The sequence below is a fragment of the Ischnura elegans genome, chromosome 3 (genome assembly GCF_921293095.1).
Source record: "Ischnura elegans chromosome 3, ioIscEleg1.1, whole genome shotgun sequence".
NCBI lineage: Eukaryota > Metazoa > Arthropoda > Insecta > Odonata > Coenagrionidae > Ischnura > Ischnura elegans.
In genome coordinates, this window is record NC_060248.1 from 40,218,586 (window position 1) to 40,236,039 (window position 17,454).

The window sequence follows — 17,454 nt, forward strand, 5'->3', positions numbered from 1 at the left end:
TCCGAAACCTTAGCCTGGACATTAGCTAAACGCAATTACATTATTAAACTCGAGCAATTGACTCCGAGTAATTTTTGGCTGGATTTACTCAGCTAAATTTGTAGAGCAAGGAATTAATATAAGTTTCTTTCATAATTTTGACCTATTGACCTATGTGCTAAGTGTTGATTATCTCCTTAGTTTACGCATTGGGTAAGCGACATCATATCACAACAACAATTTGGATTCCTCTTGTTGAATTATTCATTACATTTTCCTCGATCAGCAATTTTTTCTTACATGTGTACCTTAAATCGCTGTAAACACTGAACTACCACTCAGAAACTCATGTCCATTGCTCTACTTTTAAATATATCTCCTATCCAGTGGAGTAAATACCTTTCTCTAAGTTCATTCCCGCCTCTTACTGTGGAAGACATTTCTTCTTTCGCCTATTATTAATGCCATCATACGAGTAGTTTCATGAAAATCCACTCCTTGCCGTTTTAACTTGAAAAGTGATTGCATAACGGAAAATTACCAACGTAAATACAAAATATCTTTCACCATAAAAAGATGTAAGACTAAATACAGTCCAATAGCTATACGATATATTTCACTTTGTAGCTAAAATTCCGCAAGGTGATAAAATAAGTCGTAGAATTATAAAATTTCGCTGACAAGGCGTTTTAGCTGGAAGGAGTATTTTAGCTTAAAAATTAAAATAATTTTTTAACGAAATGTAGACTAAGCTATACATTTTATGGAACGATGAGGGTGAAAAACAAAATAATAATAATTTTTTCCAATGACAAGCCATCTGAAAGCATGCCAAGTACTCAAAAGCTTTCACATTTCTCAGTTTATTGCGTCATTTCCGTAACCATGAAGATGAAAGCTTCAGGTTTATCGCTTACAGTTTTACGACTCAGTTGTTATCTCGTGTCTATTTGTTCGTAATATACGGGAGTGAGACACAAGACTGTGACTAAAATTGAAACTTAATAGCTTTGCAAAATGTGAGAGCTATGCTTTCAGGTCTTTTTATCATATATTGATGAAGTTTTTTAATTTTGCATTGCGGAGGCTAATTTTACATGTTACATAAATATGTAATAAATGAAGTACTATGGTAATTGAATGTTACAGAATAAGAACTGAAAACCAGTAACTCGGCATAAAAAATTAATCGGTCAGCCGAATTACTTCTTACTTTTTAATCACTACGTATCCTGATTAATTATGAAAAAGTAAGTGCATATAATTTATGTTTATGGCATGACATGCGTTATCGAGTTCCATGGTATGAGGTTATTAAGGTAAATTTACGTAAAAATTAGCAAATTTGGCTTAAAATTAATAACTCGACTCTCATTTTAGATTTATTAAATAATAAATTCGAAAGATACACGATTTATGTCCTAGCTGCCTAAGTTAAGGTATCCAATTTTATTTCTCAGTGTCGGAGATTAGATTTGTTCTCATACTATAAATTATTACTGATCGAAATGTTAGCTATTGTCTAAAGGTGGTAAAATCAGAATAACATTTAATTATTTCTAAAATGTTGGTCGTGGGATCGTTACTACTTTTATAAGTTTTTATTTATTTTTTTAATTTTAATTTACGGCAATGTATTTTTACTATCGAAAGGTCATTCATATATTTGCGATACGCGACCATGTTAAATTCAAAAATGTTAAATCAACTTATGAAGGTGTTGCAAAAGCTGATAATAGTGAAGGGAAAATATAGTTTTTCTGCCTTTCCTTAACCAATGAAGGCAATGATTTTTTACCTCTTCATGAATCGATAGTGAGCTTAAGTATGGCAAGGTTAACTCGTCGATAATGGTTAGGCTCGATTCGATTGTTAGGCTCGACTCGCATGTATGAATAGTGACTGCGAAGTACAGTGAAAAGAGCACGACTAGATAGAAGTTTTGATGCGATCGATTGGGGAGGTTGAATCGGCCTAACTTTGAAAGTAGTAGGAATCGAAGGAGAAGAACTTTAAACTAATAACCTGGGCATAAAAATTGATCGATTGGTTGTATTTTTTAACTTCTATTCACAACGTATCCTGATTTATCATGAAATTATATGAATGAAAAGAATTTCAGATTATGGAGTTGCTTGAGTTTTCGAGAGTCATGACATAAGGTTTGGAAGAAATACGTAAAAATCAGCTAAATAGCGCTGATGGCAATTATTGATTTATCTAAGAGGACAAAAAATATATTTAAAGTGTGATTTATTTTCACAATGTTCCTTATAAGGAATCAAGGGCAAGAAAAACATTCATGTAATCATCTCACACACAAGAGGTGATGAAATTATTTCGCATTCGCAACTGTCATTCTATTCTATGTCATCACGAAGCGCATTGGCAAATCTTTATTCACTTTTGTGCGAATAACAGTAGCGTGATGACCCTCTCGAATCACTGGCAAGGAGTCTACTCCAAAATGTTTTGGACATTCGAATGATCGTAGTGAGCTAGTACAGGATAATTCAAATGTAATTTATTACTTCCTGAATCTTTATTGCTATTTTTCGTTGTCCCTAGGCATCGAAATACCTCATCAAAACCTGGTAAAATCTTCCTTGTAATCTTCTACTTTATTTTTCGCAACGGCTCAACGATTCATGCTATCATACCGATGTCATCATCACAACACTGTCATTGATGTGTCAATCATATTGGCTAATTGCGTCAGCGCCTTCTGCGTTACCATCGGTTTTTGAGTCTCGAATAGGAGGCGACCGAATTAGGTCATTTACACCCTAAAAAAGTGGAGTGAAATCCGGTGACGGCATTTACCTACGCCTTATTTATGAAGCCCAGGGGACCACGGATTATTCCGACAGATGGAGCAGTGTACATGAAGTTGCGTGCAAAAATCACTCATGGTCGGTTCACTGAAGGCACTACAGGATCATCCCCACTAACTTCAGTTCTCGTACTGTCCGCACCATCTGTCTCATGTCCTTTCCTGAAGCCGTTATCTTCCCTCAACGTCCCAGTGCCTTGAGAATTGACAAGTCCACAAGGTTTAATCACACAAAGCACTCAAACTCTGAAATGCCACTGGCGGGTTATGAACCGAGACCCGTAGAGTGGGAGACCAAAACTCATGTCACCACACTAACTCGAACACCACGAGAGTGAGTAACGGATACAGTAAGCGTTTCTAAGTTCCCCAGATTATTGAAAAAAACCCTAGTAGTACTTGAATCGAGCACAAATGATGACCGTTGGTATGTTTTTTTCATTCACTAATTCACGCTCTCATGAATGGACCAGGTGCGGCTTTTTCAATTGTCCACAGGTGGGGCCGGATGAGAGCAACAGGTTGCCGACAAAACTTCACTCTCCAGCGGCGGCGACACATGCTCTCCTAAGGAAGCGAAAAGTTAGGAGGCAGTTTTCGCACCGGATGCTAGGCCGGAGCTCTCCGAAAGTTCAGGTCGTTAGTGTCGCTAAGCACGAGAGACCTAACCTATAAGAGGTTGACCCGAAGGGCAGTCCTGTGTCATTGCGTGTGCCTCTCGTTACAGAAGAAAATGATCCATCATTGAAGTCAACCTAACTTCAGTCTCAAACCTACGTTTACTAACACTGCTTTAAAAGCTCTCCATCAGTGATTATACCCATTCAAGAATGATTTGAGTTGGTTTGGGCAAAAGACTGTTTTACACGGTAGACGGAATTGCGCAATCTGACGTACGTGCGAGGGTGCAATCAAAATCGCGTCGTGTAAAGCGGTGAATTTCTAGAACATATGCGAGAATGCATGGATGCGAGACGGCAAAATAGCCCCTGATCTAGTTTCGTTCATGTATTCGCGCAATTCCACGCCATTTTAGAAATTAATGCAGCTCTAACCTGCGCAATTCCCCGTGTAAAACGGCCCAAAGATCGTGAAGTTTTAATCCGTGTTAATTTCAAATATTCAGAGTTGAGGTGAAGTGTTTTTTCCTGGGGTTACTCGCATTTTGGGGATATCTACTTACGGGTACTCGATGCCTCCACCCTACATTGATAGCCGGAACTCTCCAATCGGAAGCAAAAACGCTCGATTATCTGGCCACCCTCCCTGATAAAAATACTAGGGGATATAAGCAAATGAAAAGAAAAAAAAAAGTGCTTATCCTAAAATTTATTTTCACGGTACTACTAGTTACGACGCAGCGGCGTCATCTTCAGGTAACTTCAAGCAGCTTCAGCACGCCGCTGTGGTAGAAACTAGTGGTACCGTGAAAATAAATTTGAGGATAAGTACAAAGTTTTTCTTTTCACTTGCTAAAAATTAACTACCACACACATAGAGATAAACTAGGGAATATATTTTCGTTTGCGTTGGTTATAACGTATTACTAATCAATTAATGGTCAACGTCGGTTACGGGAAGTTTTTGTGAAAAAATACACTGATTATCTCCGCATCCTCATTATATTTATGCTATCAGCTCGGCGTTAGTCCCATTATCCTTACTTATGTCCATGAATCCAGCGTTCCTTTTTCATATACTTACCACTATCCTCTTTTCCCTTAACCTAACGCTTCCCTCCATTTTGGTTCACAGCATCCCTACTCATTTCAGTTCACGCACCATTCGTCTCCTTTTACTTTCCCGAAGCCGTTATTTTCCCTCGATACTTTCTGCGCACCACTTTCTCTATGGTATAAACATGCGTTGGGTGATACTATTCAATGTAATTTGGTGACAGGTAATAATTCCTGAGAAAAAAATCACTATTCACCAAATGTCTGCCATTTCTCTGAAATATTTGCAGCCATATTTCTGAGGGCTTCTGAATAAAAAATCTCCAATTATGAAGCCTTTTTTACTTTTCAAATACTTTTCTTGCAACCTTTTCCAATTTAATTTTCCTTTTTGACGCCGACTAGTGTGGTCATTTTAATTATATATTAAAAGCTAAAATGTTTCTTTCCCATCTAAATAACCTCAGATTACAGAGGAGTAAACTCCTCGATTACGAGTTCATATTCAATGTTCCTCGAATCTTGCAAGCGGGTTTTGGTGAGTTTCATGGATGATTGATGAACAATTAGGAACATGAAGTCTCTATAAAAATGAAAATTCAATTTTGCATAGATTGATTGTCAACTCTTGAAGCTCTGGACAAAGCAATGTATTATTTTGCGTACATTTATTGCAGATGCCTAAATCTACGTATACTTTCATGAGAACCGTCAAAAATATAAAATATTGTGAAGGGAACTCATAGCTGATGTTTATGGTCCATTGCCACATGAGACCAAGTATGTTGAGGGCAGAATATTAGGCGCCAAAGCCTTCTATAATCACAGCTTTTTGCAAATTTTTCTACTCCTCGGCGAAATATATTTATTTTTCATAGTATCAAAAATATTTTACCTGCAATTTTCCAACTGTTTGGTCACAGTAAGTACTATTATCTCTATGGAAACGAGCATTTCATGAGATTTCTTCTTCCGTCGCTTAAGTTACCCCGAAGGGATATCTCGCTTTTTGTATCTCCTCCGATAGATGCCGACAAGTTCAGCGGATCAATATTAAATGTTTTCAGGCCGTGCGGGGGGTCTGAGAGAGTTATCAGTCGGTGGCCTCCCCGTAATGCGGAGGATGCCTCTCCCCCCATCCCCTCTGTATATCGAGGGCGCACCTTTCGCACGAGGGATGCAGAGAGAAGGGAGGGAGGGGTAGCACATGGGCTCACGGAGCGTCTCCACTCACCGGGCAGTTCGAGGAAGTTGGATGTGCGCCTGCGCGTGGCCCTCGACGACTGCGCAAACGCGAGCGGTCCCAAGTCCTCCGAGGCCTGCGAATCTCGGCTGCCTCTCCGCGAGGCGAGGTAGGCCAGACCCGTGCGGCTGCCGCGGTGGCTGCCGGGACTGGGTGAGGTCGGTCGCGACGAGTAACCTTTAAGGGTGAATGGGAAGGGGAGGAAGAAATGATGTCGTTAGCACATTTTATTCACATTTTTTTAATATTACGTTTTACATTTGTACTATACGTTTTTAATTTACGTATTTTAATGCGGTTGCCAAGGGTGGCTATTGTACAGAGAAAAGTTGTAAGACAGCTAAAAGTTAATATTTTCTCGGGAAATGAGTTGGGGAAAAGTTTCTCAGACTTTAAAATGGTCAAAAAGTTCAAAATGTAAATTTTTTCTGCGCGAAGAAAGCTTCAAAAATGAAGAAAAATATGTGGGTAGGTAGCACAAAGGGGTCGAATTAAACCGAGCTGCTTACAACTTTGAAAATTTTAACCACAAAGACTAGAAATAAAAATAGTGCTAGAAATAAATGGGACATTTTGTTGAGATAATGTGTGAAATTAGAGCTTTTAAATCTATGTTTTAAAGTATGCCACCGTATTATTAAAAAGAATACAGAAGTAAAGTATGTATTTTTGAAATAAAAATAAAAAGGCTTGGAAGTAATAGCCAGCATGGTGTGTTTTTATGAATTTGAAATCCAAAGGTTAATGACTTTAAAAATTTGATCTTGAATATATCAAAATTCTACCAAAATATTTTATGCATTGTATTGTATCGTTTTATTGCTACATCCTCAGAAAATATCGGAAGGGGAAATTAATATAATTTCCTTAAATTCACAACTAGTTCACTGCACCATCGTTTATCGACGTGCACAAAATGGCGAGTAATTAGATGATAGATTGTCAAAATTACGAGAGTAAAAGTTGAAGCAAAAGGAAGACTAAGGTTCGAGTAAATAGAACAGGTCCATAAGGATAGGGTGAAAAGCACCATTCGGAAGTTAAACTAATAGTATGGAGCAGAGATAAGGAGACCAATCCTGCATTCGACAGATAAATCTGTTGAATATCTCTTACTTAAAGGGTGAAACGGAGGACGGGGAAAGTATAATCTCACTGAGTGGCAAGCAAGAATTAACTGAAAAACTTTGAGTCAATAGTATTTCATGACTAATTTAGAAATTATTACACCGAATCAGATGGTCGATGTTTTTAATCATGATTTACCGAGATTGGCCGAGACACTAACAACTAACTGCGAACAAGTTGATGACAGATCATATAAATACTCGGCCAGATAGAACTCTTCTATCAGTCTAATCTATGCATTTATAGTTCTAATTTTAGGTATTTCACTCAGAATAGATAAAAAAAGTTCCCAAAAATTTATTCATTGGCAAAGTGGATAGTCATAGTGAAGAGTCTTTTACCGGAACAGCTACTAAACCTGCGCGCCCGGTTGCGTCGTAAAATACCACTGCAGCATCTAACTTCTGAGCTGAGAAAGAATCGTAGTGAAACGTCGGCTAACATGGATCGTCTGATCCGGTGCCTTATGCATGAAGATTTTATCCAAGCCCTCCAAGGAGAAATACAGAATCTTTAATCGTGTTGAAAATTGGCCAATACAATTTTAACACCATCTGGTAACTTTGGGATTTCCCAAAAAAAGAAATGAACGTTTACATTTTGTGACCATATCAACATATCAATACTCACCAGGCCCCCTGACGGATGCGACGGAGCTGGCGGAGGCGAGGCTGACTAGGTCCTCCTCCTCTATGAGGTCGGTGAGGTCGGAGGTGGACCGGCGACATCGGCAGCTGAGCGCCGAGGAAGCGGCCGCCGTGGACGCCGTCGACGCCCCGGACGAAGACGTCGTGGAGGACGAGGAGGAGGCCGAGGTGGTCTTGGTGGAGGGCGAAGAGGGGACGGTCGGGGAGTGGTTAGAGAAGGCCTCCCACACGTCGTCCGCCATAGCAGAGGGGCTCATGACCCCAGCCGCCATGCGGCGCGACGGCGTGCCCCGGGCAGACAGCTTGGAGGCCGTGTACTGCCCCCTTGGGGCTTAAAATGGACCGAGGGAAGGTGTCGAGGTGCAAAAAGGGTCGCTCGCCCAAGGGGGGAAGCGATTGGGCGCGCGTGCTAAGTCCTCCTCCTCCTATCAGCCGGGCCGCAGCAGAAGCACCCACGGCTTCTGCGGACAGTAAAGGTGGTCGCGTTCTCCCAAGTAATGTGGGCGTATATCCTTCGGCCCAGCAATTCCCTCGTCCTCCTCTGATGTCGCTTCTTCATTCGCGATGTTGCAGCGGTTCACTTTCAAGAGCTCAGCTACATAAAAGGATCTTCCTCTCCTCTTTCTCGGAATGGGAACAAGGCAAAAACTTAGAGGTGTTTTTTTTCAAAGTAGCGAAGCCTACCTTAGCGGTTCCAGACCTTTATTCTTGCGGGGCTTCGAGAGTTCTGCGTGTTTTCCCAGATTAGTTTCTTTCGAGGGAGGTTTTTCTTTCCTCGATGCCCCTTTTGAGTGTTTTATTTGTAATCTTGAGCGTTTTTTGAGGCCTCAGTCTACAGATTCGGGCGAACCAATTGCACAAGGTTTTTGATGCTAAATTTTCTCCGTGCAGTTATATCCTTACGTTATGATTTTTTGCTTAGGTTTACCATCTAAAAAGCATTTAAGGAAAACTTTTTTCAATTTATAAGATGTTAAATAAACAACTGAAATGGGTTAATATTTTTTTAAGCTTCTTTTTCGTTCCTTATCGACTTCTTATCACTGAAGCACTTTTTCTTCAGTCGTACGTTTTTGTTTCCACTTTGACCCCAAGAAGTCTGTTGATCATTCTGATTTTTTTCAGCTGGAAGCAGCCGTTGAGTAATTTCCAATAGAACAAAGTCAAATGCTATAATATAATGCTTCTTCTAGACTGAGATGCATAATAGGTATAAGTGGGAATATTTTTCCTTATTATTGTGCGGGCGTTTCTTTCCTCCATCGTTGTTCAGCTGTCATGTTGAACAGTAGCCTGTAAAACGATAGAAAGCAATTATCATGGTGAGATATCATTCAATATATTGAGCACATACTTTTGAGCACTATGGATCTGCCACTGGATTTCAATATAGCAAAAGCATGTAAAATAGGCCATGGTTTAGAGATTAATTATATTTCAGTCGTTTAAGTTGATAGATATATCGGAAAATTAAAAAAATACTTTTGTACAACGTGGCAATGCCATCTACCTTATTTCTTACTTCTATGCATAATTATTTAAAAACAGTATGGTCTTAAACACTTGGGAGTGTGACAACGTAGCTCTTAAAATCTGTTATTTACAACCTTATGCCGAAAATTCACCGAATTAACAGTGGATCCCTACAAGGTTTGTAGTGTTGTATGATAGCATACATATTTAGAAAGTTTTTTGTTTTGATAAACGTATAAGTTATAAAATTAAAGCTAAATATTTAATTCCAATTCAATTAGTATCATAAGTTGATGTTAGTTATTTTCAAAACCTTACAGAGATAATAAAATCACATATTCATTTTAGATCGGGTTTCAAATCCTCCATGCATGACAATATGTGTCTACTTTGCCGTTTTATACAATTACACGGTGGCACAGAGATGTAATGATGGCAAAATAAACATGAAAAAATTTCACTTCTACCAGAAATACGTATATATATAGCTAATGATATTCCATGGCGTGGATTAGGATCGGTATTTTTTGTTAGTGTTAAGGTTTTTTGGAGGGAAAAAACGAAAAAAATAAAATGGGGAGCTCTATAGCGTCTCCTTTTTTTTTACAAGATATAAAAAAAGCCCATAGTGTGAGCGTATTCATGGGAGGCAGTAAGATGTTACATGCGTCTGGACCAAACTTCACGATTACTTGGATAAATAAGAAAAGTGAATAACCCAGTTAAAAGTTTTCATAATTAGCGTGCTCCCAAGCGACAGCGGAGGCTTTTTCCCTCAGAGATGAATACGTTTTTTGCCATCCACTCACCTAAAAGCCACAATTTCAGAAGATTTCAGCTTCCGATAAGGAAATCAAGGGCATTTGAAATTCCGGCGTCCGGAAGTGCCATTTGCGATAATTGAACCCATTGTCTGCTCATTATGTAGAATTCAATTTGTTTTCGGATTACTCAAGTTTTTTCCATTTAATTGAATTTGGCGCATAATGCAGTCTTTTTTTAGTTAGTTGAAGGCGTTGTAAATCCTATTTATTTAGCGTGTTGTTCGGGTCAGTAAAACGAGTTCTATCCTCATTTTCAACGTCTCCTACATTCCATAGCATCCTCATTATACTTTGCTTCAAGTTTTTGATGGTAGTATTGAATTTTATTTAATAGAAGTGACAATCAAATCATTTGCCTGGCTTACTTGTACATTTTTCTCGTGTTAACATTTGCAATTTAATTACTTTAATGTGATCTACGTGAGGAAAAATAAGTAGCCAATGGTATTATTACTTTACTCATTATGATCCATCGGTAAATATTGTAGTGTATTTTTTATACGTGATTATATTTCTTCGAGGTGCTTTATACTATGTAAACGGGTAAGATATCTTGTGTTCAAAACTTTTTAGCCACGAAATAATCTCCAAAACAATTGAAATTGAGTGTAAAAGTCACCATCGTTAAGTTTTAGCGCGTGCTGAAAATTCTAATTGAAAATTTCAGAAAACCTTAATCATAGATTTTTTTCTTGTCCAAATGGCTACATACACGGCGATTAGATATGCACCGGGCCAAAAATTTTTGTAATCAGTGTGTTAAAACCTGAAACAGTGAGAAATATCAACAAAAAATGATGACCTATTTCAAAATTTTGAGATGGGAATAGATTACAGAAAATATCAAATAGCTAGGAAATTAAAATGGTAGTTAGATACCTCCATACCTATCCCGCATTCAAAACGGACTCAGCTTTGTGTTACCGCCGTAGAAAGTATTGTCTACGAATTAGAAAGGTAAATAATCGAGAACACAGAATGGTTCAGACATAAGTCTCAGAGGAGGGACCAAGGAATGACTTGTAGAAAGCTTATTCAGCGAGAAAATCTGAAGAAGGACAGGTGGGTCATTGAAAGCCTAAGAAGGTGAAGGCGAAAAATTTCAAACGATTGAGGATAAGGTTATGGAATTACACAGTAGGGAGATTTTCAATTGGATAGGAAATAAAAAGATTAATCATGGGCGTTTAATAATTTTCGTGCGGTGACCGAGCTCGAAGGTTTCCTTCGGCCTTGAGAATCTGCTAGTGGGTAAAAAAGGATTCCTTGATTATTTACAGACTTTCGGTTTGTAGAACTCTAATGATTTTGCCGATTATTATTAATATAGTATTCTACCGATTAAGGTAGGTTTCCATGGAGTTCTCAAAAAGTGATCTGGGAGCCTCCCTTTCCTTCCAGCACTGCCTTCTTTAATTCACAGAAAGGCCTACTCTCTTTCAATCTATCTAAAAATCATATTATTTTCCTTCCCCTCCCTCGTTTCCCTAACATTCTACCCTCTAACACCATTTTAAACATCCCCTCCCCGCTAAGTACTCGCCATCCATACCTTCTGTCTCCTCCGTATCTCATCTAAAAACTGCCTCTCCTCACCCACCATGTCCAGCACTTCGTCGTTCCTTTTCCCCTCCGTCCATTTCACCCTCTCCATTCTTCTCCACACCCACATCTCGAATGCCTCCAATCTTCTCTCGTCGTCTTTCCTCAGTGTCAACGTTTCCGCACCGTAGAGAGCTACACTCCAAATCAAACTCTTCACTAACCTTTTCTTTAAACTCTTACATCACGATCCTCTCAGAAGCTCCTTCCTGTCCATGAACGCCTCCTTTGCTAGTGCAATTCGCTTCCTGATGTCCTTGCTACTGAGTCCGTTTTCTTCTAATGCGCTGCCCAAATAGTGAAATTGCTCAACCTGCTCAAGTTTTTCACCACCCACCTTTATCTTGAGTCTCACATTCCTCGTTCGTGATACTTTACAAAACCGCATTACCTTAGTCTTCTTGTGATTAATCCTCATCCTATACTCCTCGCACCGCTCGTCTAACGCATCCACTAGAGCATGCAGTCCCTTAGCTTTATGGTTGGATTTAATATATTTCGTGCTGTTTACCGCAATTTCTCAAGTAATAGCAAATAGTCAGCGTATTTGACGAAATTAAGCATTGTATGTGAGGTTAATTGTTATTATCCGTTGAAAAGTTCAGCCAAAAATTAAGTTCAAGAATGTATCAGATATTTCTACGCGAGATTCGAGGATATACTTAAAGCATGACCTTACTTTGCTTCGCATCGATCCGATGGACGATAATGAATCATTTTCGGTCAATAATAGCGCCGATGAATAGCGGTAACTCCTTGTAATTTAGTCCCAAAAAATATTTTCTATGAAAAAGAGTCCTTCAGGGCACATGGGCCTTCTTGTTTCTGACAGATAAAAGCATCGATTTTACTTTTAGACTTAACATTTGCTTAAAAATTTGGAAAATGATTCAAAATATAATTTTCATGGTGAATGATTCAAAATATGAATTTCATGGTTAAGCTTTTTATTAATAACGATAATAATAAAAATACCGTCTTTATTTTAAGTGAATTTACAACTAGATTGTCCTCTCTTACATTTAACTTGCTTGACAATCACAAATTCCCATGCCCTGGATGGTGGTAAATCCACCCAGCCGGGAATAGAACCCGCGACCTCTACAGCCGGGGAAGTTTTCCCAGCGTCACCGACGCCGGCTTTTTAGGAAATATTTAAAAATTAAATGGCTATTTTATCATTAAATAAAGTTTTTTTAAAGTGATAAAACTATATACTCATCGTCTCGCTGACGAAAGATTACTGTCTTCCTGCCATTTTCAAGACCTACTAAATAACATTATACACATGACTTTAATAATTTATAGCATTAAAATTCTATGATTCTGTGAGTCTATCGTTTTTGAGTGATCAGTAAATTTGAAATAAAATATTTCATGTTTTCGGTAAATGAAGCCATAAAATGATGAGGAGAATCTAGGAATAAGAGAAAAATTCAAAGCTGACAGAATTGAATGAGCACTGAAATTTAAAATATAAAACTGATGTAAAGAGCGATTCCGATAACGCAAATGGAAAAGGTCGAAATTTCTTCTTGGGACGTGCTTATCGTGCCATCGGCATCATCGTGGCCTTTAAAAAAACGCCTTTCCCCCAATCTTCGAGGTGGCAGAAGACCCTGACAAAAGGTTCATTCCCCTAAGCGCGCTGGCGAGGGTCGACAGTGGGAAACTTTTCTCGTTTCCGCCCTCACACTGTTTCTGTCGTTAATCCTTTTCCAACTTTCACCCAATCACTCCTGCCGCTCATGCTTCTATTCTAATTACTCTTCTAATAGAGGGGCCAACTGGAGTTAACTGAAATCACAAATATATATGTGATTCACATTAAATGGCATAGGCAGAGTTCAAAAATCGTAATGATGACCAAGGCAACGCTAATTTATACAAATCAAAGGTGCTCTGTAAAGTTTAAATTAGCATAATGAGAAAACTTAGCTTGGAAACAGAAGCATATACTTCGATCTGCTATTGACCATAGCTAGATAAGAAGTCGAAACTGCTAACAGCACCATATTTTCAGGGTCAGATATGTAAAAATTTAATTGTACCGTTTACTCTTGCATTTGTGAAGAAGTTGAAAATGCTAAGTTACGAGAGCTTATATGAGTAAAAACTCTCATGCAAGAGGCTGTTTTGGGAAAATATTTCATGCAGCTCTGGGCCTTTCCCTGTTTAGGCGAATTTGCGGACGAACTCTTCTCAGAGGTCCTCAGTTTGGGTTTTAATGCCAGTGATAAATGTTTTAGCACGATTTCTTCGCGTTTGTTCTGCATTCTCAGCAGTTTTTATCAATGCCTCCTTTGGGCGAATTAATATTTTACATTTTTATTGACTCATTCGCCCATTTATATTCATTGCAATGATGACTGCCACTAAAAACTTTACCTATAACCAGTCCATATTTGCACATTATGGCCTATAAATTATGTTCATATGCATGCTTGCACTACTCGTTCGCAGAAATTGTCGGAAAAGTTCTTGTGTAATTGAATAAGCATTGAATACAGCTTCTACGTTAAAGGAGACTTGATGCCATATAAAGGTTACATTTCATCTTCAGTGCGATTCAAGTCGTCTCTCTCAGTCTCAAAAATAAATCTAAGAATCCATATTTTGTCTATTCTATCGAAAAGAAACTTTTTTCAAATATTTATAAATTTTAAAAATAGTTTTTCGTACTCATATTCAAAATATCAACGAATAAATTATTGGAATTTTTTATGGAAAAGCACTTAGACATTAGTAAGCCTTTATAAGGCATTCATAAATGATTTTATCTTGTTCATGGAAAAAAGTCTTTTAATTGCTGTTGTGCTGTATAATGTAAGTTTCCAGTGCGGTCATATACGATTTTTCCAAATCTTTTCATGAAACTACTGTTCAGAGCAAATATGAGAGAGGAAAATTTATATATAAAAAAAATCTTCCTGATCATCACTGAACAAATAGAATGTCAGCATATTTAGCAGTGAAATATTTCTGCTGAATGGACGTATTAAATAAAGAATTCTCTCGGGTAAATAATGATAAAGCGGTCGTTATAGATTCACAGAACCATCTTGCAGAGATGCGTAGAAAGAAGATAACTGAGAAGCTTACTAAATGGCACCGACTTAATCAAAATCGATTCTCAATGAAAGATATCGCATTAATTATGATATTTTGCTCTACCTGAAGCCAAGGCGAAATCTCAATATGCTTTTCCTCATTAACATTTACTAATAGTATGCTCTGTAGATAAAAATATTTGCGTCGATGAGCTAGGTTCCCATCCAATTTCTCATCCATTAGCTTCACTTTGAAAATGCCATGACGACGCTCATTAACACGTGAAAATAACCTTATGTGGTTGGATAACCAGAAAATGAACTAGTCCGGTCGAATGAGAAAAAAGTAATCTCTTCCTTAAAGGTTTTTCGACGGCTACACAATTGAGAGGTTTATAAATCACGCGCCGGAGACACCATTCAGCCGCTGCGGGAGTGAGAGTAAATCTGTGAACGTAGTCATTAGTCACTCCCTGACTGCCGTCAGAACTCGATCAATACTCGAATTTCATGCATCTGCCGATGGGTTGTCGATCACGTTTTCCCAGAAAAACAACCACACTCCTCCCAAAGGATGAATCAAGCCAATTCCATACGTAAAAAAGGAAAAAAAATCTTGACAATGAAAAAAAAAACCTTTCAATATTGAAGATTTTTTTCTATAATATGATGAAGGAGGAGTTTTAGATTGCTCGGAGCAATTTTACCCCAGTTGTGTACATTTATTATTTAAAAAAATGCTATCGTAGTGTTCTATCATGGAATCAGAGACCACTTCATTACCGATCTGTTTGCATGCATTTGGCTTCGTAACTCTGGAACGAGAGGAACTAACAATTACTAGAATCGACATTGGTAATTCGAAATATCTATAGGACGGATGCAGATTTTGTTTGCGTATGATCCCATAAAGCTTTTATTTGAACTGAATGGATTAATGGAATGATTCGCTATCCTATATCCTAATCAAGAAATATATTTACCTGTGATCTCGATCCATTCATAACTGGATCAATATCAATCCTCAATTCCATATTATTTTTTTAACTTGCAACATTGATAAATATGATTTTTAATTTCAAATATTAAGCAGAATTTCATTATGCAACGAATAAGCGTTGTTAGGCTCACTAAAAATAATTTAATTTGCATGTCCTGGGTTTCGTAACATGTTTACATCTTCAGGTGTTACTATGTTACGTAGTAACCAGTTTATCTGAAATTGTAACCATGTTACGAAACCCGGGTTGGGCCAATTTTCATATCTTAAGTGGACCTAACAAAGTTTATTATTTTCTTTCTAACAATGAAAAGGTTTCAAAAAGTTAAGTCTGAATTTATCAGCTATACTTTTCTTGTGCTTCATTAAGGCAGCTGCATTTTACATCCCATGTTGTATTCCAAAATGTAAATTTATTTGCATATTTGAATTTTATCTAAGTTCACTATCTAAGCTTGAGCCCTATTTGTAGCCCACCTGTTTTATTCGTTGCCATGCTATTGGTTTGATGCAATTTTCAATGTTCGTGTATTTAGTTAGGGGTCATTTTTAGTATATCCAATGAGGAATGTTGATTTTTGTTCTCTTCTTGGTAATGTTTTACACCCATTCCCTTTGAAATTAGGAAAAGAATTTAAAAGGGCAATTCAAAAATGATAAATATGCAATCCTGACAACAAATTGCTCGAATTCGTAAATGATTAGCTGGAGATATCAGCAATGTTTTGAAATAAGTTGACTTTTCAAAGCCCACAATAATGCTTCAAGAAATCGTCGCTTAGTTACAAACACCCTTACATACACCCTTCGGTCCATTTTAAAAATTGATTAAATCGAAGTTATTATGCACATGCCATTACGTATTTTCCAATAACATTTGCATAAAAAATAATCGGCATGGATGTAAAGTATTATCAAATAATCGCATCAAAGAGTTGATACAGATTTCGATTAAGTGCGTTTTAAACGTAGATTTTTGGGGTTTGGTGAATAACAGATATTTTATCAAAGCCGTCAAGCAGAATTTGTTAAGGATATATGAATATTATAATATAATGTATCACATAATAAATTACTGCGGCTGCATATTTGGTCCCTCATAGTTTACTGAGGGTGATTTGGCTTTAAGTAAATTTCATCCCACATTGATATGAATTGTAGCGATGTATTGGTATCCACTCTGGAAGCAAGCGGCAACTACAGCCATCTATTTCTAGTTTGTAACTGTCGGCGGATTCAAATATTCTAGGTGCTGTAAGATGCGATATACGTGTAGAATTTTTGTAATGGAGCGGAAAGACATCGGGTAAATAATTGTAGAACCTGAAGAGGATGGGGCAATACCCATTAAAAGGCTGGCAGGAAAGAATATCGAGACGAAAAGATGACAAAGGAGGTAAACCGCTATGGAACCTCTCTGATGGATTCATACGCCTCTTGATTTTATAAACCAAAAATGTTACGAGCAGTCACGCTCAGAGGAGCAAGGACGACATGATTTTGTTTGCCGCCATCGGAACTCTAGACCCGTACACTTCGAGCGGTATTCCCGCGCTATGTATAAAGATATTTTGTCGGTAAATTTTTGGTAATTTCTTGTAAAGGGTTTTATACTCCAAACTAAAATGCTACTGAAAGCAAAAGAGACTGCTCCAGGGGCAATACTATTGAGATAAAGAAAAGCTGTTGGAAAACACAGATGGATCTACGGATCTTAAACATGTACCGTTTTAGCTGATCAAAATATAATGTGTTTGAGACCTGGTGCTATCGATGGGTGCTGAAGATGTAATTGACGTATATGGTAAGAACCGAGGAGTATTACTGGAGAATGGCCGATGAATTGCGTTAAAAACTTGTGCAAAAAGACTATTTTGACTTCCTATGGTGGCCTTGGTACTTGTGTGTACTCAGCTCCTTGCATAAATTTCTTATCCTACTATTGGTAGGTTGGTATTTGCAGGAGGTGAGAGACGGATTAGCTCATTGCACCTCAGGG

The 17,454-nt window shown here is 37.9% G+C and overlaps 1 protein-coding gene across 1 annotated transcript in view; it reads right to left on the reverse strand.

The window, feature by feature from the left end:
* LOC124155006 (uncharacterized serine-rich protein C215.13-like) overlaps positions 1–17,454 on the reverse strand; it is a 164,514-nt gene that overhangs the window by 114,140 nt on the left and 32,920 nt on the right. The window contains exons 2-3 of the mRNA XM_046528755.1: positions 7,490–8,799; positions 5,723–5,908 (exon numbers count right to left, since the gene is read on the reverse strand). Of these exons, the coding sequence (XP_046384711.1) occupies positions 5,723–5,908; positions 7,490–7,778 (475 nt within the window). The 5' untranslated portion in view covers positions 7,779–8,799. The remainder of the gene's footprint in view (positions 1–5,722; positions 5,909–7,489; positions 8,800–17,454) is intronic.